Genomic DNA, 11,732 nt, shown 5'->3' with positions numbered 1-11,732 from the left:
CTGCTAACCATACAGCTGGTGGTTCAAACCCACCAGCCACTCCTCGGAAGGAAGGTTGGGCAATCCTACTTCCATAGTGATACTGCCTCGGAAACCCAAGAAGGGGTCGCTATGAGTTGGGTTTGACTCGATGGCACATAACAACAACAACAACATTAAATATCACAGAAGCTAAAATACCGTGATGCTAAAAATATTAAGATTAATGGCAAATTCTGACCTAATACTGTCTCAATTTTACTTTTATTAATCCAGGTTAGTGGATTGTTTAAAAGATTTTGGGCCTACTGATTGGCAGCTGGCCTGCTTGATTTGCAAAACTTTATGGAACTTCAGTGAAAATATCACTAATGCTTCGTCATGTTTTGGAGATGAATACACCAACACACTCTTAGTCCTCTTATCATCATTTTTAGGTAAGACTTCTGAGTATGAGTCTGTGAGTTTGATCAGAGTGAGATTTAAAAAAAAAAAAAATCTGTGACCTGAGTGGATAAAAAAGAACCTGGTGGTGCAGTGGTCAAGCACTTAGCTGCTAACCAAAAGACCAACAGTTAGAACCTACAGCTGCTCCACGGGAGAAACATGAAGCAGTCTGTTTCCATAAAGATTTACAGCCTTGGACACCCTGTCAGGCAGTTCTATTCTGTTCTGTAGGGTTGCTGTAAGTTGCAATTGACTTGACGGTGATGAGTTTGGTTGATTTGGTATGGATAAAGATAGGTATGTCATAGTTCCTTCTATGGCTTTTTTTTTTCTTTTTCCTTTTTTTGTATTTCTGTAGACTGCAGAAATACAAGATTTCAACATAAATGTAAAGCTGTTGTTTAAAATCACAGACACTGTTGTGAATGAGAAAATATGCCTAAAAGCTTTTCTGAATTAAGTCATACTTTTAAATGAATTTATACATTTTAACTCAGAAACTTAACCACCACGTGTTTGTCATTTTGTCACACTTTGGTGGCTTGCGTGTTGCTGTGGGGCTGGAGGCTATGCCACTGGTATTTTGAATACCATCAGGGTCACCCGTGATGGACAGGTTTCAGCAGAGCTTCCAGACTAAGACAGACTGGGAAGAAGAATGGCCATTCACTTCTGAAAAAAATGGCCAGTGACCTTATAAATAGCAGTGAAACACTGTCTGATATATTACTGGAAAACTTTATGAATAGCCATGAAACACTGTCTGATATAGTTCTGGAAGATGAGCCCCTCAGGTTGGAAGGCACTCAAAATACCACTAGAGAAAAGCTGCCTCCTCAAGGTAAAGTTGACTTTAATGACATTGTGGTAGTTCAGTTTGTTTGTCAACTTGGCTGGTCCTGGTTGAGTAGCTGGGCAGCTGGATGTAGTATTCCCCATGAAGAGACTGGTAATCAAATCCATGATGGAATCTACTGTGAGCATCTGAGTAGCTGCCTTAGGGACTGTGGTCTGCTTCCTGTACATAAGGAGAAGCCTTGGGGATAGTCTCAAGTTTATGGCATGCTTGGACCCTGCATGTAGCCATGTCATGTTCAGCAGCCTGCCATGCTCTGTCAACCTTGGGACTTACAATGGACGTGAGTTAATGGCCTGCATGTGGCTTGGTAACATCGGGACTGTGCCATTTTATTTGTTGACCTTGGGCTTGTTAGCCTCAGCAGCCAGTAGCTGCCTGAGTGAAGAGATGCCTCTAGCATCAGTGGGCCGGGAGCAAGAGGCAGAGCTAAAGCCCAAGGTTGAGGGGCTTTCACACAGCCCCTAGAGCCTGGCACTTTGAACTTGGACCTAATGCCTCCAGATTGTAAGAAAAAACTCCTGTTTGTTAAGGCCATCCCATTTGTGCTATATTTTTGTCAGAGTGGCACTAGGTAACCAAAACAAACATAGATGGAGTAAGGCTTTCAGGACCTTCATTTGCTGATGGGGCATGACTCAAAATGAGAAGAAACAGCTGCAGCCATCCATTAATAATTGGAACATGGAATGCATGAAGTATGAATCTAGGAAAACTGCAGGTTGTCAAAAATGAAATGGAATGCATAAAGATCAATATCCTAGGTATTCAAAACCAAACTCACTGCCATCAAGTAGATTCTTAATCATAGAGACTCCCATTGCGTTTCCAAGGCTGTAAATCTTCATGGAAGCAGACTACCCCATCTTTCTTCCATGGAGTGGCTGATGGGTTTGAACCATCAACCTTTTGGTTAGCAGACAAATGCCTTAACCACTATACTACCAGAGCTCCTTTATCCTAAGCATTAGTGAGCTGAAATGATCTGGTATTGGCCATTTTGAATCAGACAGTCATATGGTCTACTATGTCAGGAGTGACAAACTGAAAAGGAATGGCACCATATTCATCATCAAAAAGAATGTTTCAAGATCTATCCTGAAGTATAATGCTATCAGTAATAGGGTAATATTCATATGCCTAAAAAGAAGACAAGTTAATACTACTATTATTCAAATTTATGCACCAACCACTAAAGACAAAGATGAAGAAACTGAAGATTTTTACCAACTTCTGCAGTCTGAAATTGACTAACCATGCAATCAAGATGTACTGATTATTACTAGTGATTGGAATGTGAAAATTGGAAACAAGAATCACTGGTAGTTGGAAAATATGGTCTTGATTATGGAAATGACATTGGAGATCACATGATAGAATTTTGCAAGACCAGCAACTTGCTCATGGCAGCTACCTTTTTTCAACAACAGAAATGGTGTCCATACACGTGGACCTCACCACATGGAATATACAGGAATCAGATCTACTACATCTGTGGAACAAGGTGATGGAGAAACTCAGTATCATCAGTCAAACTTAGGCCAGGAGCTGACTGTGGAACCATCAATTGTTCATATGCAAGTTCAAGTTGAAGCTGAAGAAAATTAAAACAAATCCACGAGAGCCAAAATATGACCTTGATTATATCCCACCTGAATTTAGAGACCATCTGAAGAACAGGTTTGATACATTGAACACCAGTGACCAAAAACCAGATGAGTTGTGGGATGACATCAAGGACATAATACATGATTTGCTCTGTGAACTTTCACCCAAATCACAAAATAAATAAATAAATAAATAAAAGAACATCATAGATGAAAAAAAGCAAATGGTCATTAAAAACACAGGAAAGGAAGAAAAGGCCAAAATGGATTTCAGAAAAGACTCAGAAACTTGCTCATGGATGGAGAGTAGCTAAAGTGAATGGAAGAAATGACAAGATAAAAGAACTGAACACAAGATTTCAAAGGGAAGAATGAAAAGACAAAGTCAATTATTATAATGAAATGTGCAAAGAACTGGAGTTTGAAAACCAAAAGGGAAGAAGACACTCAGCATTTCTCAAATTGAAAGAACTGGAAAAAAAAAAAAAAAATCAAGTATCAAGTTGCAATATTGAAAGATTCTATGGGCAATATATTGAATTACGAAGGAAACATCAAAAGAAGATGGCAAGGAATGCACAGAGTCACTGTATCAGAAAGAATTGGTCCATGTTCAGCTATTTCAGGAGGTAGCATATGATCAAGAACCATTGGTATTTTAGGAAGAAGTCCCAGCTATATGGAAGGAAGGCACTGGTGCAAAACAAGGCTCCAGGAATTGACAGAATAACCACTGAGATATTTCAACAAACAGATGCAGCACTGGAAGTGCTTACTCATTTATGCCAAGAAATTTGGAAGACAGCTACCTGGCCAACTGACTGGTAGAGACTGATATTTGTGCCCATTCCAAAGAAAGGGTGATTTAACACAACGTAGAAATTATTGGACAATATCATTAATGTCATATGCAAGTAAAATTTTACTGAAGCTAATCCAAAAAGAGTTACAGCAGTATATTGACAGGGAACTTCCAGAAATGCAAGCCGGATTCAGAAGAGGGCATGGAACAAGGGATACCATTGCTAATGTCAGATGGATCTTGGCTAAAGCAAAGGATACCAGAAATACGGTTTACTTGTATTTTATGGACTATGCAAAAGCATTTGACTGTGTGGATCATACCAATTATGGATAACATTGAGAAGAATGAGAATTCCAGAACACTTAATTGTACTCATGAGGAACCTGTACATAAACCAAGAGACTGTCATTCAAACAGAACAAGGGGATATGGCATGGTTTAAAATCAGCAAGGGTATGCATCAGGGTTGTATCCTTTCACAATACTTATTCAATCTGTATGCTGAGCAAATTACTCCGAGAAGCTGTACTGTATGAAGAACACATCAGGATTGGAGGAAGACTCATTAACAACATGCAGTATTCAGATAACACAATCTTGCTTACTGAAAGTGAAGATGACTTGAAGCACTTACTGATGAAGATCAAAGACTACAGCCTTCAGTATGGATTATACCTCAACATAAGGAAAATAAAAATCCTCACACCTGGACCAATAAGCAACATTACAATAAATGGAGAAAAGATTGAAGTTGTCAGGGATTTCATTTTACTTGGATCCACAATCAACACCAATGGAAGAAACAGTCAAGAATCACAATTGTATTGCACTGGGCAAATGTGCTGCAAAGGACCTCTTTAAAGTGTTAAGCAAAGATGTCACTTCGAAGACTAAGGTGCACCCAACCCAAGCCACACTATTTTTAATTGCCTCATATGCATGTGAAAACTGGACAGTGAATAAGAAAGACAAGAAGAGTTGATGCCTTTGAATTGTGGTGCTAGCAAAGAATACTGAAAATACCACAGACTGCCAGAAGAACTAACAAATCTGTCCTGACGAAGCACAGCCAGAACGCTCCTTGGAAGTGAAAATGGCCAGACTTAGTCTCACCTACTTTGGTCGTGTTGTCAGGAGGGACATTCCCTGGAGAAGGTATCATGCATGGAAAAAGTAGAGTGTCGGCAAAAAAAGGGGAGTCAACGAGATGGCTTGATACATTGGCTGCAGTGATGGGCTCAAGTATAGCAAGGATTGTGAGGCTGGCGCAGGACCAGGCAGTGTTTCATTCTGTTGTACATGGGTCATTATGAGTCACGGCTGACTTGATGTCACCTAACAACAACTACATACGTTTTAATTAGCAGTTATATTATCATGCGATAGTGGTGGTATGAGGTCTGTGAAACTGTTTGACATTATAGTGTGGTCCATAGCATTGTGCCTAAGGCATGTGACTGCTAACCAGAAGGCTGGCAGTTCAAACCCACCAGCCACTCCTTGGAAAGAAGATCAGGCAATCTACCACCTTAGATACCACCTCGGGAACCCAAGGAGGGATCACTATGAGTCAGATCTGACTTGACAGCAGTGAGTTTGGTTTTTTGATGTCTTTGAAAAAGCTAGAACCCACAGATGCAAACCAAAGGGAAGAAGATGGTATCTTACAATAAAATTTGTTTTCCATTTTTAAAATTGTTTTTCGTCCTGAGTCAGATGTAAAGACAATGATTTGGGTCAGTAAATGAGTTGAGTAATCTCAATAATCTTTTTCCCAAAATGAAGGGACTGTACCTTGCCCACCTGCTGTGCTGAATCAGTGAGGCAGTGTGGAGCAGCTCGTTGTGACTCAGAAGACCTGTGTTCAAATCCTGATTCTCACTAGTGGTAGGATGTAAACAAGAGACTCTCTCAGAGCCTGTCTTCTGTCTCTGAGATGGGGATGGTGATAATCCCTGTCCTGTCCTGGGGAGTTGTAAGGACAAGAGTATAATGCAAAACCAGAGACTTGTCATCATACAGTTCTGAGTTCAAGTCCTGCCTTTATCACTTATAAGGTATTTTATTTATTTATTATTGTGTTAAAAATATACCTAACAAAACATTTGCCAATTCAACAATTTTTACATGTATGATTCAGTGACAAGGAGCTCTGGTGGCATAGTGGATAAGGCATCTGGCTGCTAACTAGGTCAGCAGTTCAAACCCACCAGCCGCTCTGCAGAAGGAAGATGGGGCAATCTACTCCATAAAGATATACAGCCTCAGTCATGATCATTAGCCATCAGACAGATGCAAATCAAAACAGTGAGGTACCATCTCATCCCAGCACTAAAGGCAAAGTTCAATAAGACAGGGAATAACAAATGCTGGTGAGGATCTGGAGAGATTGGGACTCTCATACACTGCTGGTGGGACTGTAAAATGATACAACCACTGTGGAAAGCAGTATGGTGATTCCTGAAAAAGCTGGAATTAGAAATACCATTTGACCCAGCAATCCCATTACTAGGTATGTATCCTAAAGAATGAGAGCCAGGACAAGAACAGATAGATGCACACCCATGTTCATTGCAGCGCTATTTACAATAGCAAAAAAGATGGAAACAACCTAGGTGCCTATCAATAGAAGAATGGATAACCAAACCTTGGTACACACACACAATGGAATACTATGCAACACTCAAGAATAATTTAGAATCTGCAGCACTAAAGAATAAGTAGAATCTGTAATACACCACATAATGTGGATGAACTTGGAGGACTTACGCTGAATGAAATAAGTCAATCACAGAAGGATAAATATAGTATTAGTTCATTATTGTAAAAAGTCAAGGAAATTAATGATTAGTGTAAATGCCTTTAAAAGAATAGCAGAGCCAGCAGGGAAAAAGGGAAGGAGGAACAGTGCCTCGTTCTCAATCTTGGGTGTCTGTAGAGAAGCTGAGAGCAGTGACAATAAAAACTCCAAAAAGGTCATTGGTACTGAAAAAAAAAAAAAAGTCAAGGAAAGGTTTATATATGGAAGGAAACTTTCTTTGTTGGTTACCAGGGGTGAAAGGGGAGAGGGAACACTGCAAAAAATAAAACCAAAAAAGCACTGACCCATGTCACTTTTTGTTGTTGTTGTTATGTGCCGTCGAGTCAAACCCGACTCATAGCGACCCCTCCTTGGGTTTCCGAGGCAGTATCACTACGGAAGTAGGATTGCCCAACCTTCCTTCCGAGGAGTGGCTGGTGGGTTTGAACCGCCAGCCTTCTGGTTAGCAGTCAAGTGTCTTAGCCACTATGCTACCAATGTCACTTTAGTTTTGTGTATTTCACTGTACATAAATTTCAATAAAATGTATTTTAAAAAAAGATTTGCAGCCTTGGCAACTCAGTGGGGGTCACTATGAATCAAAATTGACTCAATGGCAGTGAGTTTTGTGTTATTCAGCCATTACCACCACCATTTTCTAAACTATTCCCCCACTGTTAACTGAAACTCAGTGCCTGTATGAATAAGTCCCCATTCTTTCTCTTGCCCTCACACCCTAACCACTAATAAGCTTGTTCTCTAGATTTGCCTCTTGTATACAAGTGGGATAATACAGTATCTGTCTTTTGTGACTGACTTATTTCACTCAGCATAGTGTTTTCAGTGTTTATCCATGTTGTAGTGAATATCAGGGCTTCATTTCTCTTTGTAACTAATATACTTACTAGTTTTTAAAACTTACCCTTAGCTTTTTGAATTTATACTTTCTCAGCTCTAATATAGGGATAATTAATGTCCACTTTGCAGGGTTCAGTTCAGTTCAGTCATCAGAGATGACTGAATGAGCAGATGTGTAAAAAGAACCAAACACAGTGCCTGACACATAGCAAGTTCTTGGAAAATGGTTGTTAAGGTGCTTTGTCAACTCTAAGTGCTGTAACATATGGTATTAAACAGGAACTCGGAATCAGAAGTTACTTGGAAAAATCAGATTTGCTAAATTGCTATGAAATTTTCTTTATACAGGCAAATATAATTGTGTGCATGTGTGTGTTTGTTTCAAAACACAAAGCAAGGGAGAATGAGTAGGATTTTAGGTCACTGAGCTTCACACTGTGCTCTGTGAAAACCTTTCTCTCTGTGAACCTTTTCTCAGGGTAGGGAGCAGATGCACTAGCTTCAGCCAACCATCCAGTTGTCATCAAGATGACTGCCACTCATGGCAACCATAGCGTGTCAGAGTAGACTGTGCTGCACAGGATTTGCAATGGCTGAGTTTTTGCAAGTAGATTACCAGGTCTTTCTTCCAAGGCCTATCGGGGGGACTCAAACCTCCAACCTTTTGGCTAACAGCCGAGCATGTTAGCCATTTGCACCACTCATGGAGTCCACACGCTTGCTCAGGTTACCTTCATTCAGTGAGTCTCAACTGTGGCTGACCATCAGAATCAGCTGTGGAGTTCAAAAAGACACAGTCCTGGCCCCATCCCTAGGAACTCTGATTCAGGGCTCTGGGATGAGGCCAGGAATCTGTTTTTAAAAAGTTCCACAGGTGAGTCAGGTGGACAGGCAGGGTTGAGAACTTGTGCCTTGGTTAATTAATGAAGGAGTATAAAGAAGGACACAGGAAGGAGGAATCCACGAACCAAGTGGAGAGTCACTGAGGAACTAGAAAGTCCTTCCAGATGGAACCAGAGATCCCGGTGACCGTCAGTAGCAGGCTCCTGAGTTCGCCCATCCTGGAGATCCAGCTCTGCTCCTGCCGTGTGGATAAGGTTCTCTCCTTTCTCCCCTGGCGCCCTGTAGGCTTCTAGTTGTCACAGCTTTACCTACCTCAAGGCCTCTACTCACTGCATCCAACATGTCTCCTTTTGTCTCCTCTGTTGATGAGTGTACTTTTCTACATGTCTCACATCCATGGAGAAGTGATTGGTTCCGTGAGTCAGGGCTTTCATGACTCAGACAGCAGCAGCACTTGCCTCTGTGGCAAGTCTGTGTGGCTAACGTTGACACCTATGTCTGGGGCAGTCAGCCATACATGGCCAGGATGATGGGGCCATGAGGAGCAGGATGGCTCACGGGGGGTGTGAGCATTGTGGCATCTCAGCAGAGGACAGTGTACCTGGCAGGCACTTTATGGGAGTGGGCCTGCAGTGCGTGGACTCCACCCCCTCACCTCTCCCTGTGAGCCAGCTTCACTCCACTTGTGCTTCTGTCACCTGTGTGCCTCTCACATGTCATATCCCCAAACTGTCTGTCCAAAAGATGCCTGTCCTTGGAGGCTCTTCTCATGGAGTTTTTCAAGCCGATAGTTTTAGTCTAAAAAAAAAAAAACGCGGAAATCGGACCTGACTCATAGCGACCCCTCCTTGGGTTTCCAAGGCGGTGTCACTATGTAAGTAGATTGCCCCATCTTCCTTCTGAGGAGTGGCTGGTGGGCTTGAACCGCCAGCCTTCTGGTTAGCAGTCAAGTGCCTTAGGCACTACACCACCAGAGCTCCTAGTCTAGCCATAAGAAAATCTACCCACCCCCCTTTTTATTACTTTTTTTTGTGGTAAATATATATGTAATAAAACATTTGACATTTCAACAGTCTTCACATATACAGTTCAGTGACATTAATTATGTTCATCTTGTTATTCAACCATCACCACTACCAGTTCCCAAATTATATCATCACCCTTAACAGAAGCTCAGTGTCCCTTAAACATTGAGTCCTCCCTTCCCCCTGCCTCCTCTACTTTTTATCCAGCAATTAATCATGAACCAGTGTAACTGCTCCTTTGGTGGTGTTTTCAAAGTTTTATTTCTCCTATCCGACCAAGCCACTTCAGGGAACTTGGTAACGTAGGTCTTTGATAGAAGTTTGAGAAATCACTGGTAATAGTGGTACCTTTAATAGTGCTACATGCTTTTCTTTTGGTTTTTAAGCTTTCTGTTATGATTTGGGTGAAAGTTCATAGAGCAGATTGGTTTTCCATTCTACAATCCATACACATTTTGTTTTGTGACATTGATTGCAGTCCCCACAATGTAACAGCACTCTTCCTGCTTCCTCCCTGTGTTTACAGTTTCCATTCATCTTTCTTTCCTATTCCTTCCTTCTTTCTGAGCTCTATCCCTAGGCAAATGCTGCCCTTTCCATCTCACATGGGTGACTGTTCTAAGAAGTATGTACCTCCGTGGTGTTACTGTTCACCTTACAGGCCTGTCAGTCATTTGCCTGAAAGTGGAGCCAGGGGAGTGCTATATGCTTTTAAAAACATGTCGTTTTATCATAAGATCTCTCCACAGTCACTAGCCGAGAGAGGAAAGCCCACCCAGGAGGGTTATGTGATTGCTCACAGTCACACCATAACAAAGTCAGGACCTTTCACTAGAAAATAAACAAGCTTTGTGTTTTCCTACCACCTTGTTGTAACTGTCACCCCACCCCACCCACTGAAGGGGACTGCGGCATGGATAACAAAAATAAAGACAGCTCAGCTCAGGGAGCCAAGTCATCAGTACAAGACATCACACATTTCCTACCTGCTCAAGAGCCCCTTGTTTGGTAGCTATGAGGACTGGGCCTCATAGACCTGGTGGTCTATGTTTCCTCCTGGCTTTTCTCTCAGTTGTGTGGGCATTCAGACCTGTTGCCTCTGACAGGGTCACAGCTGTGTCTGAGCACTTCATTGTAACGGCTTTGTAGTTAAGAGTGTACTTGAATTTCAACTCTTTTACAAAGATAGCTAAAAAACAGGCCATTTTGAAAAGATGAGCTGTAAGATCACAAAGGCTCACACTGAAGTATGAGCACTAACTGTTTTTAGAAATACTAGCAAGGCAGTTGATATGGTAGTATTAGTTTCTCATCTTTTTCTTGCTAGGTAACTAGGGAAAAAAGAAAGGAATAGTCAGTCCTCTGCATGGTTGGGATGTTGACTGACTTTCTGGAAAGTGGCTTAAAAAGAATGTTGTCTGAAATTTCCTGGCATTCTGCAGTTTCATCTTACAAACTTATTAGCAATGTGTTTATCTTGAGGTTCTTAGGTCAGTGCCCAGACACACAAGTCTACCATGAGCTTCTCTCAGGGTAGCTGGTGATCGGGGTGCATGATTATTGTGAACATAAAATACACTAGGTTATTTTGTTTGCCCTAAAGTACGTGGAACTTAGCACCTAGGTTACAAAACAAGGGGTAGAGTGGGGCCCAGTTTTTGTTAGAGGATCCCATCATCAAGGCCACATCACAGAGCCATCAGGCGCTCTCTAGAACATGTGAGGACGGTGGCTTACTTAGAGAAGAGGCAAGGCAATATAGGTCCTTAAATAGTGCAGTGAGTGGGGAAGCTTTTATTGATGCTGCAGGACACAGACTGGAATGGTGGCTGTGTTACGATCACTGACAAATTTGTTGTTTTGAGTATTCTATTGACCGCTAACCAGAAGGCTGGCAGTTCAAACCCACCAGGCACTCCTTGGAAGGAAGGCTGGGCAATCTACTTCCGTAGTGATACCGCCTCGGAAACTCAAGGAGGGGTCGCTAGGAGTCGGGTCCGACTCGACAGCACATAACAACAACAACAATCCTTTGCCAAAAATTCTAATATTTGAAAGTGTGTTGTGCAGAAAGAAAACAATTAGTGATCTACATCACTATGTCTCTCACACTGTGGAGTACATATAAAATCCATTCAGTTGGCTATGAACAGCATTTTTAAAAACTGAAGTCACAATGAAAGAAATATCAGAGAGCATTACGTGTAATAAGGGTAAACATTCCATTGTGAAACGTTTGTTATTTAAGTGTGTGAGTGTATGTACACAAAGTCAGGATGGAAAATGTTATTCTTATATGGGTGACAGTCAAAAAGGAAAAAGGTTTGAAAATCATAGATCTAAATCTTTCTTCAGGACTGCTGGTGGCACAGTTTTAAGTGCTCAGCTGCTAACTGAAAGGTTGGTAGCTCTAACTCACCAGGGTCTCTGGGAGAAAGATGTGGCAGTCAGCTTCAGTAAAGATTTACAGCCTAGGAAACCCTATGGAGCAGTTCTCCTCTGTCTTGTAAAA

General features: G+C 41.5%; 1 protein-coding gene across 1 annotated transcript in view; it reads left to right on the top strand.

The window, feature by feature from the left end:
* Window positions 1-11,732, top strand: part of ARMC2 (armadillo repeat containing 2) — a 158,503-nt gene that overhangs the window by 141,305 nt on the left and 5,466 nt on the right. The window contains exon 16 of the mRNA XM_007940821.1: window positions 256-416. Coding sequence (XP_007939012.1) covers window positions 256-416 — 161 coding nt within the window. The remainder of the gene's footprint in view (window positions 1-255; window positions 417-11,732) is intronic.

Source organism: Orycteropus afer, unplaced genomic scaffold, assembly GCF_000298275.1.
Source record: "Orycteropus afer afer isolate SDZICR_OR568_19922 unplaced genomic scaffold, OryAfe1.0 scaffold00072, whole genome shotgun sequence".
NCBI classification, from domain to species: Eukaryota; Metazoa; Chordata; class Mammalia; order Tubulidentata; family Orycteropodidae; genus Orycteropus; species Orycteropus afer.
This window is presented reverse-complemented; position numbering and strand designations above follow the sequence as displayed.